The sequence below is a fragment of the Phoenix dactylifera genome, chromosome 2 (genome assembly GCF_009389715.1).
Source record: "Phoenix dactylifera cultivar Barhee BC4 chromosome 2, palm_55x_up_171113_PBpolish2nd_filt_p, whole genome shotgun sequence".
Classification (NCBI taxonomy): Eukaryota; Viridiplantae; Streptophyta; class Magnoliopsida; order Arecales; family Arecaceae; genus Phoenix; species Phoenix dactylifera.
The window spans coordinates 2793061-2815654 of record NC_052393.1 but is presented as its reverse complement, the minus strand read 5'-3'; the positions used below and the strand labels follow the sequence as shown (position 1 = coordinate 2815654).

Sequence of the window (22594 nt, the reverse complement as noted above, 5' to 3'; positions counted from 1 at the left end):
TGAGTATGAGCTTATCTTGCAGTATCTATCTAGGTTTGTTCAGCAAGCTCAGAGCACCAATCCAGAAGCACTGATACATTGAAACTAAAGCAAGTTGTGGTTGAGGGCAAAGGTGCTAAACATACAATAGGGATGCTAGATCTACATGAATGTGTAGGCCTTGTTCGCCTACGTGCCATGTAGAACTGACACATGGCACCATAACTGGTTAGTGTTTGTGGAAAAGGATTCAACAAGTTGAAACCCTTGTGTTTGTCCCTCTTTCTCACTTCCTCCTTCTGTTGTCCCGTCCCTCTTTGTTACTTCCTCCTTCCTCCTCTATTCCCACCTTTCTCTATGCCTTGACCTTCAGCTCCACTTCATTATCATTCAACCATGTTCATTAGATTGGATTGAGGCAGATGCTGTTGTTGGAAGGTGGCATAAAAAAAGGAGCCCTGGACCCACCCTTTCTTGTTGATGATGCCCCATGGATGGGTATGATGGCAGGCACTGAGCATGCCCTATATAGTCATCGATGATTCCATTTGGAGGTGCGCCAGGACTGTCCTATGGATGTCGATGATCTCTGTCAGGGGAATGTAAAGTCGATTATGCCCAAACATTGATCCTGCCTCCTGATCATCAGTGATGCTTGCTGGAGAGTTGCTGAGGTGACGATGCCCATTAGAGGTCGACCACATGGTCAAACCCATGAACCATTATGAACAATTGATTATTATTTGAGTTCTGGCAATCAAACTAAATAGATTATAATCATACCGTCCATGGTTTCTACCTTGTACTAGCCATCCCATAGGATCCGTCCTAAACAATTCAATTTGCATCCTCATATCCATATCTACATCAATTTTCCAGTGGATTTCTTCCTTGGAATTGAACCTCAAAGCTCAACAGTGTTTACAAATAATGCCCTAATCCCATAATTACAAAAAAAAAAAATAAAGGATCCAGGTTTGCTGCACGCTACTCATCTTTAGGAATGAAATGTCATCTTAGTTGGCAGCCTATGGTCAAGTAGACGCACCCATGGCCACACCAAAGGTCGATAAGGAGTGGGGCATGAAGGTGGAGCTGACCAAAGAATGAAGCAGCTGGGAAGACGGTAAAAGATGGTGGAGGAATTTGAAATAAAAGGAAAGTATAATTGCTTAAAACCTATCCTATCAGTTACCTTTTAAGCTTAAGTTGTTGACTGGTCAACAATGCCATGTGTCCGACCTACATGGCGTGTGGATGAAGGAGAGCTACACATGCGTGTAGGTGTAGCTGTTCTCTATCTAGTATCTACATAGATTGCGCTTGATCTCTCTCATGTTGTATAGGATCACATTCATGAGTTTCCAAATCTATTAAGATCCTATCTAAAAACCTAGGCTTTTAGATGAATGGGCCCAAGAGTATATAAACACTACAAGAGTTCTTAACCTATCAAATGTGGGACTATTATTCCTCAACACCTTCTCTTTTGTTTAGAGCTTGAGGGACGAAACTCGGAACAAGGGGTGACACGTGGATTAGTAAGTGGGAGCATGGAAGTTCTGGTAGGCAAGAAGGATTGGTGGGCTCTGATACCATGTTAAGATCCTATCTAAAAATCTGTGCTATTAGATGGATAGGTCCAAGAGTATATAAGCACCTCAAGAGTCCCTAATGTATCTGATATTGGGACTATTATTCCTCAACAGAAACAATGTATAAACACGAGATGATACATCAATACCTAAATGTCTGCATACAATAATTAGGAATCAGCTTTTCTGCCAAGAATCTTCAACTTTACAACAATTTTCCCAGAAAATAGACTTTTTATACAAATGCATTACACTTTTTAGCATTTCATCATGGTTATTGTAATGTCATGGAGTGTGTGATCGGAAGGTTGCAGGTGCCAGCCTATGCTTACATGCCAGGCCACTATCAGTACAGGCACCATACTCGTTATTTTTTATCATTTTAATTAAAAAGAATTTTTAATTTTAAGACCTTTTTTTGGCATGGCACAGCATGTGCATGGGCACATCATAGCACAGCATGTGCCAGAGGCACTTAAATCCCTGGTCAATCAACATTCTGAATATTACTTATTAATCAATCGCATCTCTGTGGTAACGTAGCAGTAGCGAAATCTGTGAAAGTTTGCAATTTTGCATAAATGCGGACAAGAAAATTAAATTAATCAAAGCCAGGTTAGTCAAAATCTTCTTTATTCTTTTTCCTATGTTGCTGATTTAGTTTTTCCAGAACATCAACCTAGATTCAGTGCATAACTGTATATGATGGACAATTTGCAAAGCTTGTTTGATTCACTCATTTGACTTGTTGATTACTTGATTTTAGTTCCTGGCTTTTTAAATTAATGAAAACATTGACTTTGTAAAGCTCTTGGTATTCGTTCCATGCAGATGTTCCTTAGCACCCTAATAGATGTTGCTGGGCATGCTGGGAAGGTTGATGCAGCTTTTAGAATCTTGCAGGATGCAAAAAACAAAGGACTACAAGTTGGACATGTTTCATATAGCTCCTTGATGGGGGCCTGTTGCAATGTATGCCAATATATATGTGGTCTTTATGATAAACATATATTGTTGATTTGTATGGATTTGTAGGTTTTCAACCATTGCTCTGCAACTTTGTCTTGTTTCTTGTTGTTTCTATACTCTCGCAAACCTGAACAAGCTAGTTTTATTTAAACCATAGCAGATTCTGTGTTTTGCTTGCACTTTTTCACACCTAACCTGCATTTATCTGGTTCTATGTGCATATAACAGTTGCCTTCTGTTTTGCTTGATTGGTTCTCATTTTCATTGAATACGATGAAAATTCTACAAGCAAAGCCTTTGCCAGACTGTCACCATAGTTACCAAATTTTTCTTTCAGGCAAAAAACTGGCAGAAGGCACTGGAGCTATATGAGGAGATTAAGGCAATCAAATTGCTTCCAACAGTTTCGATGCTGAATGCTCTGATCACCTCCTTATGTATGTCTTCATTGGTAGACCTTTGTAGGCTAGTTCTATTTGGACCACATACATGTCAGTCCTAGCATATCTTAGTTTACTTACTAGATTCCTTCAGATTTGTATATTTTATTAAACCAGTTCTATTACTTGTAATTTTACTAGTGATTCTTTTGATTTCTATTTTAAACCTGCATTTAATTTGTAAAATGGATTGAGATATTTTTCTGCAAAACCTCAAGTATCATTATGTTTTGATCCAACTAGATTGTTACTTTCAACAACCACAACCATAGCTGAAAAGATTTGTTCTAATGGTGGGACTTGAATATCAAAGGAGAAAAGAATAAGAGTAACGAAAAAAGAAATATATTTAAAGATTGACCATACAAAGCTTCAGCATGAGTCATCTCTGCTAACAAAGAAAACTACATTCAGAAAATAAAATCAGAATCTGAAAAAGCCATAAGAAGAAGCTAACTGGATAGCTGATCATTTTAAAATTATTTTCTTTGTTTGTATCAATTGTGTTATATCATAGTGTCATTTTTCTTCTCATGGATCCTCAACTGGAAAAGCTACATATAGGCCCCTCAAAATTCTATCACTATTGCAGTGGTACAAGTATGCAGTGCCAAATGTGTTTATTGGTATTTGATTTTTGAACTTTTAAATCTAAAAGAATAATAAGTCCTACTAATGATAAATGAATTTTTATTGTAATATAAGTAGTTTCGCTTAGACTATTTATCGCTTTCATCTGTATAATAAGCAATCTTTCTGCCTCTGATATATTTCTGCATTGGTCACTATGGGAAATTCTGAAGCAGGTTCCTAGTTGTAACCAGAAGAAACCAACAGGAGAAAAGTAGAGAGTATGTTGTTTTTAATTAAATTAGTTTCTCTGATGACATGAGGGTACCATTACTAACAACCCATATTAGAATTGTTTGTCATTGTTAAAAGATTCTGTTCCACTCTTGCTTCCTGGTACAAACCATATGCTGTCATTTTCTGCTATACTTTCCACATAGGTCCTTACCTCCACTTCTTGAACCTCTCTGGCCAACCAACTCTACTCAGCAAGGTCTGCCGAAGCGGTATCTGGACAACATGGAAACCGATACTCGAACAACGTGAAAATTGGTACCAGCTATTCTCGGGCCGGTACCGACTGGTACGCATGCATACCGGCTGGTTCGCACTGGTACCGGTCTGATACGTAATTTTTTTTTTACGTGTGGTGGCAAAGCGCATGGTCGAAAGGGCCACGTGCTCCTCGGGTAGAGTGCCCCGCACGGGCGTGGGCCGCACGCCTGCGCGCGGGTGCACGGTTCCCTGCGCTTTGAACCGCCACACCGGTGATTCCCCCGCCCGCGCGGGGAATGCCACAGAGTGGCATTTATCCCGCGCGCCCGTGCGCGGACGTGAAAACCAAAACATAAAAACAAAGGCCTGCTGGTTTGTACCGGACTGGTTCCGGTATGAACCGAACCGTACCGGTCCGGTAGGCGACTGGTACACCTACCAGTACCGGTACGACGGACCTTGCTACTCAGCGCTCCTCCTTAAAGCAAAACTACAGCAGAGCTTGATGAATAACATTTATTTTGTGTTAATATTGAAATAATCTTCTGGACTGATTAAAGCATTTGACGTGCTTTCCATTATAAGTTCTAAATATAGTTTCATTAAAAAAAACTTGGTTTAATGCATGGCTTTATCATGTAATCTATGTAATCAGAAGCATATATTTATTTTGCTGAGTATTGGTTCATGTGCTAAGCAGGTACGGTTGCGATAATAGAATCCAACATTTTGTGTCATGTATTCGAAGAGATTTTGATTCCTGCTAATGCTAAATTTTCAAAGTTCACACTCATTTGCTGACTCCAAAAGTTTACACACCAATACTGTCATGCCCCAAGTCCGAATCATGACACGGTCGTACTATTGCAAATCTTTGCCTGCAATAGCACGCAGCCACATAAAATTTTAAATCCAAATGAACTATATTATTTATGAATGTCAAAGTGTTTGAACCAAGGTCCGCCGTACCGGGTCCGGTAGGCGTATCGGTTGCCTACCGGAACGGTACGGTTCCGGTTCGTACTGAAATCGGACGGTACGAACCGGAAAGCTCTTTCCCATCGGAGTCGGGGAAGAAGAGAACGAGAGAGAGCGCGGGGAAGAGAGGGAGGGAGACCACCTGTGGCCGCCATCGGAGAGCGGCGGAGGCCGGTGGGGGGTGGCGGAGCCCGGGGGGGCAGAGGAACCCGAGGGGGCGCGGCGGAGGCCGCGGCTTTTTAATTTGGAGGTTTTAAGTGATGTCGGCAACCGATTTTTAATTTGGAGATTTTTAAGTGAAGTCGGCAACCGATATGCCAACTTCACTTAAAACCCTCAAATTAAAAAGCCGCGGTCGCGTCCCCTCGGCCTCTGCCACGCCCCTGCGGGTTCCCCCGCCCTCTGCAGCTCTCCGATGGCGGCCACAGTTGGTCTCCCCCCTCTTCCCTGCGCTCTCTTTTTCTCTTCGTCTCCGGCACAGAACCGTCCTGTACCGGTTTTCACGGCTCTGGCGTACCGGTAGCTGGCCGGACCAGCCCGTACTAGTTCGGCATACCATGATTTAAACAGTTAGGGGCGATACAGAGCTTTTAAAATTTGAATATTACATATCATTTTCAATTATCCCAACCCTGAATAACATCAAGCTCCATGTTCCTAGTAGTCTTAGTTATCTGTAAGAAAAAAAATAGATAAAAAGATATGAGCTACACAGCTCAGTAAGTGACCATGTATAATCTTACCGGATAGAGCATAATGTTTTACATACTAGTGCATCATTTTAAGAAATTAACAGTTGTAACAAAGTATTTCATACAATGTATAATCAAACCAGTCATAAAACCAATGCATATCCAATCATGCAGTTTCATAAATATGGTTATGCATCATAAAACTTTTGCCATTATTCCATACTTTGAAATTCATACTCTCAGATATTAGTGTAGCTATGGCCGCTCTTATTCCCCCGGCAAGGCCTTTACCACTGCAGGGTCATCTTCCAGTTATTTCTTCCCACTAGCGGGGGTAGTAAAGCCAAGTTACTTTTACCCACTGGCGGGGGTCATAAAGCCAAGTTATTTCTTTCCACTGGCGGGGGTCATAAAGCCAAGTTACTTTTACCCACTGGCAGGGGTTATACATAGCGATCTGAGAGTTGTTAAATCATATCATTTCTTTTGTAAATCATATCTCATAGATATATTGAAAAATAAATAATGGCATCATGACATATGAATTTCATAGTCATGCTGTAAACTTTGATTTTCGTGCAACTTTTATATCATCATAAATTTATGTACATAGCATGATAATCATGATGAATGTCATCCAGTTAAAATCATGCAACATTTGCTAACACATGCTTGATCCTAATCTTGTGAAAACATAAATAGTCATATACAATTTCAGAAATCAAATAATCACATGTATTTGATAAAACATAAGATTATGTCAGGGTCACTTATCTTAATTTGCTCACCAATTCCTAGGTTTAGGTGCCAATTCTTCAATTACCTAACAACATCATCAAATTACCTATTAATTGCACGTTCAATTTCATTTATTTACATTCTTTCTTATTTAATCCATTTACATTCCATCCATAGGACTCAATTTCTTTATCGGGTTCTTAACCTGGTTCAATTTCAATTTCTGGTTCAAGTCTAGTCAAATTCTTGATTCATGTCTAATCAATTCTTGGTTCAGGTTTGACCCAAATCTCTGGTTTAGGTCTAGTCAAATTTCTGATTCAGGTCTAACTAATTTTCTGGCTCAGGTCTGACCCAAATTTCTGGTTCAGATCTAGTCTAATATCTGATTCAGGTCTAATCTATTCCTGGTTCAGGTCTGACCCAAATCTCTAGATCAGGTCTAGTCAAATTCCTGATTCAGGTTTTACCAATTTTCTGGTTCAGGTCTGATCAGATTTCTAGTTTAGATCTGACTCAATATCTAGTTCAGGTCTGATCCAATTACAAGGTTAATATTATTATTTTATTTTTTTTATATCTGTTTATTATCTTAAATCTCTAATTAATTATTGACTATTTAATTATGTATATATATATATATTTTTTTCTTTTCTTTTTTTTTTCTTTTCTTTCTCTTCTTCTTTCTTCTTCCTTCTCTTCTTGAAGGTTCCCCCATTCTTTCTTCTTTCTTTTTCTTCTTTTCCTTTTCTCTCGTGACGGAGGAAAAGGAGGGCTCGGGAGAAGCCGGGCAGCACCCCCCCGACTGGTCGGCGGCTCCCCTCGGCCAGGCCTATGGCGCTTGCAGTCGCGCTTGCGGCCGTGCGGGCAGCGGGCGACGGGTGGCCTGCGGCCGCGGCCGGCGCCCGCGATCGGCGTTCCCAGGTGAGTCCTTAATCCCCTTTTTTCTTTTTTTCTTCTTATCTCCTACCCCTTCTCTTGCGAAGGGAGATCGGCTCGGGAGAGGGCCGGCCTGAGGTCGGCGGCGCCAGCGCCTACGACAGTCTCGGTGACCACAGTCTGCCTCCCCCTCTTCATCTCTCTTTCTTCCCTCTTCTTCCCTTCCCATTTTAATTTTTATTTTTAAACTAAATCTACTCTACAAAGCATAAATTGCAGAGGAAAGGGATTAGAGCTTACCTGATCTAAAGATGGTCGTCCGCCTCCTACTCCGGCGATGCAGCCTTCTGCTCCAGCGGCGTGGGTCTAACACCGGGTCTTGCCAGTCAGAGAGGATTGTGAGAGAGAGACAGTAGAGAAGAGGGAAGAGGGTGATGAAATGCTCCACCGATCGGGGCTTTTTGTAGGCTCTAAATGCTGGGGAAGGCGGCCGGTTGTAACCGCCCACCATTAGGCAACCCAAACGCCTGCCCGTTGGTGTGATGGCCTCCCCCCGTTTTTCTTAGAAACGGTGACGGTTATCACAAATACTTTACCATTATGGTGCGTTACAATACCGACACATTGTATGTCTCCTAGTGTGAAGACAAGAAAAATGATATGATGTAACATTTGTCAGTTGGTATGATGTAATATTTGTCAGTATGGACTACTATGAAGGGTATCGATATATCTTGCCGGTATGATATAGTATAGTATGGTATGACTGTATAAGTATTTAAGTCTTTTGTTGCAAGGTTCACCATATTGGTGAGTCTCGCCCTGTAACGGGCATATCGTATGTCAGTACTAAATCATGAGTCGAGTTACACTGCGCTCCGACCCGAGTCCCCATGTCCGCTTTTATCTGCCCGCAACCCGCTTTCTTTTCCAATACAACATTAGGGCCGTTCCCCTCATTCTATGCTGACCCGGGCCGGGGCTGGCTTTTTGGGAACCTAATTCGAATTATAGAGTTATGACCAAGGTTCGTGGTACCGATGGTACCGACGTACCGTTCGGCTCCGGTAACGGTACGGTACCGGTGCCGAACCGAGCCGAACCGATACCGTACCGATGGGGCACATTCGGCCTGGTTTCGACCCCATCGTCGTTTTTTTTTTTTTGGAGTTCTTTCACTTTTGGATATTTTTTTGATGTTTTTATGTTTAGGTTTAAGGTTAAAAGTAGATGATGCAACTTATTACTTCCAAATGATTCAAATAATGAGATGAAGAACATAAAATATTTTCAAATTAAGATACAATCAATTATATACATTTAAAACACTCTCGAATATCTAAAATCGGGTTGAGTGGCACTTTGAAAAGTGCCCCAGTGTGGCACTTTTGAAAGTGCCAGCCTCTGGCCAGCGCTGTGGCATTTTCAAAGTGCCACGGCGCTGGCACTATTTTTCAGAAGCGAACCGGTGCAAACCGGCTCGGTTCGCACCGGTTCGAGCTCATATCGGTGCGAACCGGTTCGCACCGGTACGAGGCTCAAACCAAACGGTTCCGACCCATATTGGGTCGGAACCGTTTTATACCCCTGTACCGGACCGGTGCGGCTCGGTACCGGTCCGGTACGGGCTGAACCGACCGGTACAGGTCGGTTCAGCAGACCTTGGTTATGACACAATCAAACCCGAATGAATAAAATGTTGATTGAATCATACCAATCTATACTGGGGTTTATTACTCATTTTTGTACTTGCTGTCTTATTTTCCAATTTTTTCTTTAGCAAGTCTTGATACACCAAACCGATCTCGTACCGGGTGTACCAACATTATATTAGCATGAAATCCATGCAGGGTTTGGTACTGAGATGGTGAACTTTGCTTTGTTGCTATATTGAAGGTATAGTATTATTACTAAAGATGAGGTCAAGGTTCGTCGAACTGGTATTGGAGGGGGTATCAGCTGTTGATTGAATCAGCATGTTACGGGTCCGTACTGTGTTGTTTCGGGGTGTACCGACATAGAGAGAGCTGGAGAGGGAGGGGAAGAGGGAGAGGGAGTGGGAAAAGGAGAAGAGAGAGAGGGGGGTCTGGGAGAGGGGGAGGGAGAGAAGAAGGGCGAAGGTCGAGGAAGACCCTAACCTTTGGAGCGAGCGAGAGAGAGAGAGAGAGAGAGAGAGAGAGGACTTACCGGAAACGCATAAGTACCATCATGAGTGGCTGCTGTGGGGCTTGGGGGGGGGGGGGGGGGGTTCACTAGCGGTGGGAGGGGGCGCTCTCTCGAAATTGCAGGTGGAGTGAGGTAAACTGTCGCGAGTGGGTGTGTGAGGGGGGAGGGGTGTTTAATAAGCATGAACCGAGGTCTTAACCTCTCAAAAGCGTGATCCGAGGCCTTAACTTCTTAATAGCATGGACCAGGGGTTCAATAGCTTAAACTGGGATTATTTCATAGATCTTGGGCCGAACCATTAGAGGCGTCTCAAATTTAGTGGCTGAAACGTGTTGGTGCCCAAACCAGTCCGATTTGGCATGGTTTGACAGACCCTAGGTGAGGTTATATTTTATTGCTAACTATTGCTGTTGAAATATTGTAGACTTTGAAAGTATCAACATGTAAGTATGGTAGGTGTTTGTCAGCATGCCAAGGCATGATATTTATCCAACACCATTACAACACCTGGCACTAGCATGGTATTGCTGCTGTGCCATTGCGTGCCATGCATTGCCACGGCTTAGCAGAGCATGGCTATGTACTGTGCAGACTGGCACACAATACTTTGGTAGTTGATTTTGATGTAGGAAGAATTTCAAACTTCCGTCTGATTGGATCTTGAGGAATCTAATCGCAATCAGAAAACAATGGTTTCAACAAGAGGTGAAGTAACTCAAATTGCTTATATGCACATTCTAATTCTTATAGATTTGTGGATAGAAAAGGCTAAAGTGAAATTAGTGTTAGTGAATATTGTTTCTTAAGCATTAGCAAGCATCCTGAAATATTGATATCAAATAGATGCCCTGAAAATTCAAAAAAGACTGAACATCTTAAGCACTCAATTCAAATTAGCAGCATATTATAAAGATTTGTGATCTAAAACATAAAATACCTAATGATGCAAATAGGATATGTTCATGGAGTTGCTTCTTAAGGCATCTTTACTGTAAGGAGTCAGTATTTAATGCTCAAAATTGAATCTACCATGAAACCAATGTTTGGAAGGATATCTTGAACTAGTTGTCTAATCTCTGTTGCAACCAGAAAGAAATTTCTATTTCCCTGGAGACCAAAATTTAAGCAGGACTGCAGGACATCACTCGTTGCATATTCATCAATATAACGTAAAGTTCTAATCCAAGAAATATACCACTAATGCCTCTTGAAAATTTCAAAATCCTTCTGCCTCTGCTGATTCTTCAAACCTTTTGCCTTCATTGTCACTCAAGTTTGTTATTGGAAAGGTGGTTTTCCTAGACTCTAAGTCCAATTATATAATATATTTACAGGTGATGGTGACCAAATTTTGAAGTCCGTTGAAGTTCTTGATGAAGTGAAAAAATTAGGCGTGTGCCCAAATGTCATCACATATTCGGTCCTCATAGTAGAATGTGAAAAGTAATTGTTCTAAACTTTCTACCATTTACTTCAATGATCATTACCTGAATCTCATCTTCTGGACTTGAAGGGCTGGTGAAGCAGAATTGGGTTTTACACTCCTTGGACAAGCCAAAACGGATGGTATTCTCCCTAATCTCATAATGTGTCGCTGCCTGACTGGTAAATTCATCAAACTATTTAAACCATTATTTTTGATTACTACAAGAAAAAAATGCTTGATTACCTGAAGGCAATTTGTAGACACTGTTGCTTTATATTGTTTACGTGGATGGAAGTTGGAACGAGCTTATATCTAATCATTTATGGTCTGTCCCAATATTTTTTCATGGATATTGATGATTAATCATCATACAATTGCTCTCTTTGTAGGTTTGTGCCTACGTAGTTTTGAGAAGGCCTGTTCAGGTGGTGAGCCTATTGTGGCTTTCAACTATGGAAGACCACAAATTGACAATAAATGGTATGATATTACTCTCATCAAAGTATTTTTCGAATCAGTCCACAATTGTTAAGCTTCTTGAATTCATGATATGATGCATTGACATTGGTGATATGCTTAATTTTTCTAATGTTCTAGCTGTTATCTTTTTAATTTGTTTACTACTTCTTGACTATAATTTTTGAACTATACATGGTTTGATGACACCAAAGTTTAGGGCCTTTTGGACTCTGGATGAGGTTATTCATGCTTAAGCTTCAAATATGAAAGGCAGTCGATGAACAAAGGGCATGTGGAAAAAGAAATTAAAGGCATCATGGGAGGTTATAGATACTCTCAGTCCCAAAAATTTAGGATACTAATTTTATGAAAAGGTGATTCTCCATGTTCCTAAAATTTAGGGATATTAGGATCATAAGCCTCCTTTGATTCCTTGGCCTCTTGAACTTCTTACCTTTTTCTTTTCTCCTATTACATTCGCCATATGAGCATATAATGTTGCTCAGATAATTTGTTAGGGCATTCACAAGCCTTTAAAGTTCTTAGAGCTCTTAGTAAATGCATGCAAATTTTCATCTAGGTTTTTATTTGTAATCAGTTGCATCCCAAGTGGTTGGCCCTACTTGGCAATGAGAAACAGCAAGCAATATCTGAGCCTATGCATACCTGCCTGCAAATTTCTTCAATTTATTAGGCCTCCTTCAATTTATTGGCTTCTGGTATGAGTGGTGGCTCATTGGTGGCTGATAATTAACAATGGACTCCTTTTGAGGACATCCAAATCCCCAAGTTCCTGGGTCAGCAAGCCAGCAGCCTGCAGTGTCTTTGCCAATATCCAGTTGAATGGAACCTTCAGTTGCACAATAATACTTATTACATGGTATAGATCCAATCAGAAAGTGGAATTGGCAATAGTTGAGCCTATTTCCTACTGTAGGTCTCTTTGAAACCTCAGAAAAAAACCCGAGATGTTGATTTTATTCACTAACCAATGGACCCCAAAAGGTTAAGCTATTAGGGAAGCGGCCCATAATGTATATCAGGCCTTTACATCCCCCCTCGCGTGTGGCTTGGGCGACGCATGTAAAGGCACCATAATGATTGAAATCGAAACAAGTCAATATTATAACCACGATAATTAAATAAATAAATAATATGGAGGGGATTCAAACTCTTGTCCTCCAGCAAACCTATATGCTGATACCATGTTGACTAACAATTTGAACCAAAAACTTTAAGCTATTAGGAGGAGATCAACAATATATAACAGATTTGAGCTCTGATGCCACACTCCCATTAAAAAAGTTTTTACAAGGGCGACAAAGCTCATAAGCACATTCAATCAAATATGCTGTCTTATAAAGCAAACACAAATGAGCTCATGAAGAAACCAGTGCTGCATATATATATGCAACCTATATGTAAACTGGACATGCACAAACGCATTAAAAAAATTGAAAAAAAAAATTAAATGTGTATCGACAAGAATATGTCATAATAGACTAGCATAATAAAAGCTACTATACTGTCCCTTAAAATGATAACATAGAGGTGCACTTTGACCTAAACAATAATGGATGATAATGATATGTGATATGTTTTATGTTTTCTTGCTTTTCTCAGTTTTGCCTTTATGCTACAGAAACATGAATGACAAGATGGGATCAATTCACATGTTAGTAAATATGTCCAAAGTTATGCATGCTAGCTCAAAATAAGGGATCAGAATGTTGCATGATGAAGAGGATTCCAAAAGACCAGACAAGTTTGATGGAAACAAAAATGTTAAGGTGGCTCTTCGGTGAAAGTAGAGAGAAAACTAAGAAAATCAGTACGTTCAAACAGTTTTAGGCATTTCCATATAGAATAGTTTTCAATGATATGATGGTGGAACAAATTTAAAGAGAGGCCCAGAAATAGAGATTGCATTTGTGTTGAAGGGTCCAAAAAAGGGAAGGCCGGTCTTAGAGAACCTTTGTAGAAATTACTGGAACACCTTATTGCAATTAATGACATGTGCCAATTATGCTACCACTATCCCATATTAGTCTAGAGGAACCATACTCTTCTATTAAAGTATGACGCCTATTTTTTATCTTTATTGTCATTATTGCATAAATCTAAGTTTTTTAGGTAAAATTATTATTGACTCAATTTATACTAGTCATCAGCATATTTTAAGATATTCATATTCTGTTTTAGTAAATTGTATTGTGTGGAAGCCTCCTATGACAGGATTTTTAGTGGTTAAAGTGTATTGAACACTCGTGAACGAATGAGCTTCTGGCACATATGCCAATTATCTAGGTAATGCTGGTAATTTGATACTCTTTGCATGTTTTAAGGGAAGAGTGATAGCATGTTGTCTTGGTTCTATTTGATATAAAATATCGTACAGTGGCATTATTAATCATCATATGATACAGAATATGGCTAAACAAAATAACTGCATGCAGTATTTTCCAATTGTTAATCTGCTGGCAGGACGTCATTAGCAATAAAGGTCTACCGTGAAACAATTTCAGCTGGTGTAAAACCCACAATTGAGGTTTTCTCTCAAGTTTTGGGATGCTTGCAGTTTCCTCGTGATTCTTCATTTAGAAAAAAGATTATCGAGAATTTAGGAATCAGCTTGGATACTTCAAGGTGCTCAAACATAAGTTCATTGCTAGATGGATTTGGAGAATATGATACCCGTTCCTTCTCCATACTTGAGGTGTGTGAACAACTGAATGGAATTTAAACTTGTGACTTTTTAACTTATATTGATCTAATTATTACGGAAAAATAATCTGACACTTATTGAACTACAGGAGGCTGCTTCACTGGGAGTGGTTTCACGTGTCTCGTTCAAGGAAAGTCCAATTCTTGTCGATGCAAGGAAATTAGAGATACATACTGTTGAGGTAAGATTTTCCCAAATGTATAAACTGCTATATCTTCATTGGTATTTTGAGTTTTTGGTTTTCATTTTTCCTAATTTCAGTATTATGCTTTATCTACTCAAGCAAATAGATAGATATAATGCACTATGGTCATTTATTTCATCAATGAAATTTATTTGAAAATTCATTTTATGGTCAAGTTGAAAAGTTATATGTTTATTAGGTGGAAGATATGGGAGATGCAATCATTAGTAATATGTCATGTAAAATTTTCCAAGGTACTCAGATGTGAAGAAGTATATAAACGTCTACTAAGGCAATTCAAGAGTTGCAAAACTGAAAATCAGGCCTACTCAAAATTGGCGGGCAAACAACAATCATATGATGCTTTTAATTGACTGAGATTTGTAGTTCAACAGGATATAGGGATAGATCAAGGCATTTTTCATATAAAGAAAGCCGGGTGGATGATGTTGATAGATGCTTTTGGGGTGCTATGACAGATGCGTGCTTTTCTGTACTAGTGGAAAAGTTTATAGGATTGAAATAAGATCATCAAGTTGCATTGTATTGGATGTTGAACAATAAGAAGGGCCTAACTTAATAAGATGAAATGGCAAAATGATAATGTCAAATTGGACGCGTGATGAATTTAGGAATAGTACTGAAGAATGAGTATGTCAAGGGAGGTATGGAAGTTGTACCAGTGAAGGACGAATTGATGGAGATATAGTTGAAGTGGTATTGTAATACCCCTAAAAAAAAAAAAAAAAAAAAAAAAAAAGGGGTGGACGGGCCGGCCCGAAAAGACCGGGCCCATCCACCATATACGATCGTGCCTAGGGCACGATCGTGGTAGAGAGGAGAACGGGAGAGAGGGCGGCGGCGTTAGAGGAGATCGCCGGAGAGACGAGCGTCGGAGGGAGGAACCGGCCGGCCGCGGAGGAAGCCAGAAGCTTTTCCCTCCCTCGGTGAAGATCCCCCACAAATCGGGAGAAGAAGTCTCGGATCCGTGCGTGAAAACCCAAGACCCCTCCTCCGATTCCTCGCCGGAAAGTCGCCGGAACACCCTCATCGGGCCGAGGTAAGCATGGCTTCGTCCTTTGCATTTTATTTGCCTGGTTTTGGGTTGGGTTTCCTGGGTTTTGGCCGACGGAATCACCGAAGAAGGATCCGAAACAGGGTACCCCTGTTTCGGCTCCTCTCCTCCGGATTTTGCCGCCGCCGGCCGCTGGGTTGGCCGGGATTCATGGCAGTAGGGTGGACTGGGTTGTGTGGGGGTCAAAGAGGGTTTTTCGGGCTTAGTTGGTGATCGGGAGTAGTGGATCCGAGGTTATCTTCCTCGCGATCCCATCTCTTTTTCTCCTTCCTCTCGTCGGCTGGCCGCCGGCCGGCGACGACGGTGAGGTGGCCGCCGTCGGGTGAAGGCCGAGCCACCATCCTGGTGGTTCTTCTGTTGATGACGGAGGAGAGGGAAGGGAGGAAAAAGGGGACCCTGTGTATGTTTTGGGGGGGGAAGAAGAAGAAGAAGAATGAGAAGGAACTTCTCCTTCTCTCCCTCTCTTGGTCGGTCACCATTGCCAGCGACTGCGACAGTGGCAGCCGGCGATGGTTCGGCCAACGGTGTTGTTGGGTTGGGGAAGGAGAGGGCACAGCCACCATGGCTGTTGTCCTTGGATCAAAAAAAAAAAAGATTTGAGGGAGGGAGATGTATTTCCAACCATGAAGAGAGAGGAATCATCCCTTTATGTTGGTCTCTTCATCGGGACCGGCCATCGTCGCCGGCATGGCTGCGGCCACGGCTGGCGACGACATGGGCCGATGGTGCAAGATGGGAGTCGGGCCACCCCGACTGCCCTAGATCTGGAGAGATTGAGATGTTTGGGGACCTGGTGATGGACCCCATAGTAGATGTGAATTATGGTTTAGAATATTTAAATATTAAATAATTTAGTTTGTGATTTATAATTGATGTTGTAGGGGAAGAGTCAGCGGTGCCAGGAGGTTTTGATCAGGGGACTCAGCACCCCAGCTCGTAGGTTGTGATCCAGATCTGTATTTGAGTCTGTCTACAATTTCTGTAAGGATCCTTGTACGCCAATCCTGCATGATAAAATATTTTTATACTTAGATATGTATGATATGCTATGATCCAAACAAATCAAGAATAGTTTTATATTAAATTATATTTTGATCGTGTTGGCTTGTGGTTGATATTATGATCGTATTTGCTTGTGGTTGGTATCATGATGGATGCATGCATGCGCATAACCTATACCTACATAATTGGACTGATGGATGTGGTGCTCTAAACTAACCATGTGATATTGGTTGCCCCGTCACGGGCTGGAAACGTGACCGTGGTTAGTTTAAAGCCGGAAATAAATAAAAAGGATTTGATGTGTGGAGGTAAACTGGATTGTATGAAAAGGGACTTTGGGTTTATCTTGTTATTATGGCAGGCTCCGTCACAGGCTAAAAATGTGGTACTTTGGTAGGCCCCCTCACAGGCTAGAAATGTGGAACTATAATGTGCAGGCCCTGCCACAGGCTGAAAATGTGATACTTTGGTAGGCCCCCTCACAGGCTAGAAATGTGGAACTATAATGTGCAGGCCCCGCCACAGGCTGAAAATGTGATACTTTGGTAGGCCCCATCACAGGCTAGAAATGTGGAACTATAATGTGCAGGCCCCGCCACAGGCTGAAAATGTGATAATTTGGTAGCCCTACCACAGGCTGAGAAATGTGACCGAGATTTGGCCCAAAGTCGGAAAGATAATTGATCCGGATCAAGTTAACATGGAATGGGAAGAAAAAGCATTGAAAATATTAATGAAGATTTATGAGCTATCATATGCTATATCATTCTTGCATGGTTGGACTTTCATTGATATTTGACGTACATACTTATGTTGATTATTTAAGGCCTTTTGATAGTCGGTTTATGATTTCATGAAATGTGCATCGATTTGTCGTGGTTTTCAAATCTATATTATTATTGTGTTGGTGTGGATGTGTAGGGATTCTTACTGGGCTGTAAAGCTCACCCCCTCTTCTTTCTTTTTCTTTACCAGAGTTACATGATGCATTGATTTGGACAGGATGGGCGCAGAGTGCGAGTACTCGAGTCATTAGTTAGTTGGTTTGTTTATCTTTCTTTAATGTTGATGAACATTTGAAGATCTTGTAATTGAACTAATTTGTTTATTTGGACATATTGGACTTGTCTATTTGAATTACTAAATTAATTGTGGATTTATTGGAATTTTTGATAATCATAGGCCTTGCATGATCTCTAGGGCACTGCTCTAGGGCTCATGCGGCCGGTCGCATACCGGACCCGGGTGCTGGGTTCGAGGCGTGACAGAGTGGTATCAGAGCTTAAGGTTAAGATATCCTAGGGTTTATGTTCAGGTGAGTGTGAGTGGGGATATGATAGGAAAACTATCAGAGCCTTGGTTTATAATCACTTGAGATTGTAATAGGAATGATATTGTAATCTAAGCTTTAAGACCACTTGGGACTATGGCCTTAGTGGCATTAGAGTTTGAGGTTTAAGATCATTGGGGATAGTGACAAAATTGGAATCCGAGCATATGTTTAAGATCACTAGGGATTGTGATAGAAATATATCATAGCTTAAGGTTATGATCACTTGGGACATGATAATTAAATTCAGTGCTTAAGGTGTAAGATAACAGGGCATTGTGATAAAATGTATGCATCGGATTTGGTTTTCGATGAGTGTGGAAGAAAAGTATAAATTGTCTTTGATCATGATAAGAGAGGTTTGACCTAAGATAACTGTAGGAAGGTCAACAATGGCATATCGGTTATACCATGTTCAGATATTATTTAAATGATCTGGAAGTTCAAACTTGATATAGGTTTTGATGTGATCGTACTTTTGGTATTGCTGCTAATTATTAGAGTGGGATTTATACGTAGATCTTCTATAGTATTGGAGTGAGCTAAGGAGATTTCATAATATTGAAAAGAAATGTTCTTCGAAGTTGAAAATGTATGTGGATTATATCTGGTATTGGCATGTTGGATATTGCAAATAGGTCTATTTTCTATTAATGTATTTGATTATTTTGAGGCCATAGAGTATGCATATTGATGGGGGAATTCTAATTATTTGAATTCTCATGTTTGGATTGGGCTACTGGATTTTACTTGTAATTGTAGAAGACTATTTGATGTGTTGATGTAAAACTCAAGCCTAGGTTTAAGATTTGAGCAGGGATCTTTTGTCATTATTGATGAAGCCACTAATAAATGTCATATTGAGTAAAGACTTCGATCATGAGATGCTTACATGAATTATCATATATAGCATTGCTGATGAATGTTAAGAATTTTGGTGGAGAAAGATCTGGAGATTGATAGAGTTAATTTCTAATCATAGTGTATTGGCTCAATGGCTTTTAACCCATTGAATTGAAGTAAATCTTTTTGGAAAGAAAATCAATATAGATTGTCTAATTGAATTGCTGAGAAAATCCAAGGTTAACTTATTTTAAATTAAACCTAGATATTTTGGATCCTAAAATGGTTGTGAAGATCATGTAGTGACGTTAAACTTGATTAATGCCTTGAAGGTTAGTTATGGTTAGTATACTCTACATAAATTGAGGACAGAGAGATTTGGAGGTTCTGCTCAATTAAAGTTTTGAAATTTGAATTTTCCTACTCCTAGTGCAAAGTGATATTTTGGTCCTAAATCTTTAGAGGCTTTAGAGTATTTAATGAATTAAATCAGAGCGCGCAGCGAAAGTGTGGTGGTTTGAGTTATTTTGAAACTGGTTAAGGACAATATTTGATCTAAAAGGCATTATGATGGAACACTTGAGTTAGTTTCTAATAGAGGAGAATATTGTTGATTCTATGGATGATCGAGAGGTAGCTATGTAATTTTACCAGTGGGCTCTTCTATTGCTGAGAACTTTTGGGAGAATCTTGGGCATCTTAAATTTAGCATTAACGGTTGATGATTCCTTGGTTGGTCTTAGACCTGAAATGTTTTAACATGAATCTCGTACTCCTAGATCGGTATTGTCAATCTAGCTATTTGAAAGGGGTTTGAGGTTTTCCTAGGATAGAGGTTGATCATTAAATTATGGGCAAATTAAGAAAAGAAAGAGGATTAAAGATTATGAAGACCATTTGACGATAAAGCCTTCTCCTATCCTTGTTAAGCCAATTATGATCTTTATGCGAAATTAATCAAGAGTAATTAAATTCTCGGAAAAAGAATTATGACATTGGGAGTTTGGAATTCTTTTGAAGGAGATCAAAAGAACTTACTATGTGTGGTAAATAGAAAGGATCAAGTTTTGAGATGATGTAATTTTTGTATGTCAAAATCTTGTGGGTAGGTACTCCGAGAGGGAGACTATTTGAAATCTCAGGGATGATATAATGGATGCAATTTTTTTTTTTAAAAAAAAATTTGAGGCTTCAAGTAAGTTAATTTCGAGGACGAAATTTTTTAAGGGGGAGAGTATGTAATACCCCTAAAAAAAAAAAAAAAAAAAAGGGGGTGGACGGGCCGGCCCGAAAAGACCGGGCCCATCCACCATATACGATCGTGCCTAGGGCACGATCGTGGTAGAGAGGAGAACGGGAGAGAGGGCGGCGGCGTTAGAGGAGATCGCCGGAGAGACGAGCGTCGGAGGGAGGAACCGGCCGGCCGCGGAGGAAGCCAGAAGCTTTTCCCTCCCTCGGTGAAGATCCCCCACAAATCGGGAGAAGTCTCGGATCCGTGCGTGAAAACCCAAGACCCCTCCTCCGATTCCTCGCCGGAAAGTCGCCGGAACACCCTCATCGGGCCGAGGTAAGCATGGCTTTGTCCTTTGCATTTTATTTGCCTGGTTTTGGGTTGGGTTTCCTGGGTTATGGCCGACGGAATCACCGAAGAAGGATCCGAAACAGGGTACCCCTGTTTCGGCTCCTCTCCTCCGGATTTTGCCGCCGCCGGCCGCTGGGTTGGCCGGGATTCATGGCAGTAGGGTGGACTGGGTTGTGTGGGGGTCAAAAAGGGTTTTTCGGGCTTAGTTGGTGATCGGGAGTAGTGGATCCGAGGTTATCTTCCTCGCGATCCCATCTCTTTTTCTCCTTCCTCTCGTCGGCTGGCCGCTGGCCGGCGACGACGGTGAGGTGGCCGCCGTCGGGTGAAGGCCGAGCCACCATCCTGGTGGTTCTTCTGTTGATGACGGAGGAGAGGGAAGGGAGGAAAAAGGGGACCCTGTGTATGTTTTGGGGGGGGGGAAGAAGAAGAAGAAGAATGAGAAGGAACTTCTCCTTCTCTCCCTCTCTTGGTCGGTCACCATTGCCAGCGACTGCGACAGTGGCAGCCGGCGATGGTTCGGCCAACGGTGTTGTTGGGTTGGGGAAGGAGAGGGCACAGCCACCATGGCTGTTGTCCTTGGATCAAAAAAAAAAAAGATTTGAGGGAGGGAGATGTATTTCCAACCATGAAGAGAGAGGAATCATCCCTTTATGTTGGTCTCTTCATCGGGACCGGCCATCGTCGCCGGCATGGCTGCGGCCACGGCTGGCGACGACATGGGCCGATGGTGCAAGGTGGGAGTCGGGCCACCCCGACTGCCCTAGATCTGGAGAGATTGAGATGTTTGGGGACCTGGTGATGGACCCCATAGTAGATGTGAATTATGGTTTAGAATATTTAAATATTAAATAATTTAGTTTGTGATTTATAATTGATGTTGTAGGGGAAGAGTCAGCGGTGCCAGGAGGTTTTGATCAGGGGACTCAGCACCCCAGCTCGTAGGTTGTGATCCAGATCTGTATTTGAGTCTGTCTACAATTTCTGTAAGGATCCTTGTACGCCAATCCTGCATGATAAAATATTTTTATACTTAGATATGTATGATATGCTATGATCCAAACAAATCAAGAATAGTTTTATATTAAATTATATTTTGATCGTGTTGGCTTGTGGTTGATATTATGATCGTATTTGCTTGTTGTTGGTATCATGATGGATGCATGCATGCGCATAACCTATACCTACATAATTGGACTGATGGATGTGGTGTTCTAAACTAACCATGTGATATTGGTTGCCCCGTCACGGGCTGGAAACGTGACCGTGGTTAGTTTAAAGCCGGAAATAAATAAAAAGGATTTGATGTGTGGAGGTAAACTGGATTGTATGAAAAGGGACTTTGGGTTTATCTTGTTATTATGGCAGGCCCCGTCACAGGCTAAAAATGTGGTACTTTGGTAGGCCCCCTCACAGGCTAGAAATGTGGAACTATAATGTGCAGGCCCCGCCACAGGCTGAAAATGTGATACTTTGGTAGGCCCCCTCACAGGCTAGAAATGTGGAACTATAATGTGCAGGCCCCGCCACAGGCTGAAAATGTGATACTTTGGTAGGCCCCATCACAGGCTAGAAATGTGGAACTATAATGTGCAGGCCCCGCCACAGGCTGAAAATGTGATAATTTGGTAGCCCTACCACAGGCTGAGAAATGTGACCGAGATTTGGCCCAAAGTCGGAAAGATAATTGATCCGGATCAAGTTAACATGGAATGGAAAGAAAAAGCATTGAAAATATTAATGAAGATTTATGAGCTATCATATGCTATATCATTCTTGCATGGTTGGACTTTCATTGATATTTGACGTACATACTTATGTTGATTATTTAAGGCCTTTTGATAGCCGGTTTATGATTTCATGAAATGTGCATCGATTTGTCGTGGTTTTCAAATCTATATTATTATTGTGTTGGTGTGGATGTGTAGGGATTCTTACTGGGCTGTAAAGCTCACCCCCTCTTCTTCTTTTTCTTTACCAGAGTTACATGATGCATTGATTTGGACAGGATGGGCGCAGAGTGCGAGTACCCGAGTCATTAGTTAGTTGGTTTGTTTATCTTTCTTTGATGTTGATGAACATTTGAAGATCTTGTAATTGAACTAATTTGTTTATTTGGACATGTTGGACTTGTCTATTTGAATTACTAAATTAATTGTGGATTTATTGGAATTTTTGATAATCATAGGCCTTGCATGATCTCTAGGGCACTGCTCTAGGGCTCATGCGGCCGGTCGCGTACCGGACCCGGGTGCTGGGTTCGGGGCGTGACAGGTATAGACGTGCAATGAAGACATGAAGAGGCCCCTAGGACCAATGATCAAATCTGTGGATGTTCAGGAGAAAAATGAGATCTAGAATACCACTAATGGGAATAGCTGCAAAGGAAACCAGATGATGGAAAGTGTAGTAAGATATTTTTGTGAGCAATCCAGCCTAAAAGCTTAAGCTGATAGGAGAAATGGGATGT

General features: G+C 41.1%; 1 protein-coding gene and 2 long non-coding RNA genes across 13 annotated transcripts in view; all 3 read left to right on the top strand.

The window, feature by feature from the left end:
* Window positions 1-22594, top strand: part of LOC103715437 (pentatricopeptide repeat-containing protein MRL1, chloroplastic) — a 40034-nt gene that overhangs the window by 13269 nt on the left and 4171 nt on the right. For 8 of the 11 annotated variants that reach the window (XM_039117296.1, XM_039117291.1, XM_039117302.1 and 5 more), the window contains 7 exons: window positions 2406-2546; window positions 2881-2980; window positions 10836-10944; window positions 11015-11106; window positions 11317-11407; window positions 13871-14102; window positions 14200-14292. In XM_039117296.1, the coding sequence (XP_038973224.1) occupies window positions 2406-2546; window positions 2881-2980; window positions 10836-10944; window positions 11015-11106; window positions 11317-11407; window positions 13871-14102; window positions 14200-14292 (858 nt within the window). The other 3 variants (XR_005507520.1, XM_039117307.1, XM_039117312.1) reach the window with 3 other exon arrangements.
* LOC120105143 lies at window positions 15060-17394 on the top strand. The gene is made up of 3 exons (XR_005507522.1): window positions 15060-15355; window positions 16252-16351; window positions 17348-17394. It is a non-coding gene; the product is annotated as an uncharacterized LOC120105143 (long non-coding RNA).
* Window positions 19824-22152, top strand: LOC120105145. Its single transcript, XR_005507524.1, has 3 exons — window positions 19824-20112; window positions 21011-21110; window positions 22106-22152. It is a non-coding gene; the product is annotated as an uncharacterized LOC120105145 (long non-coding RNA).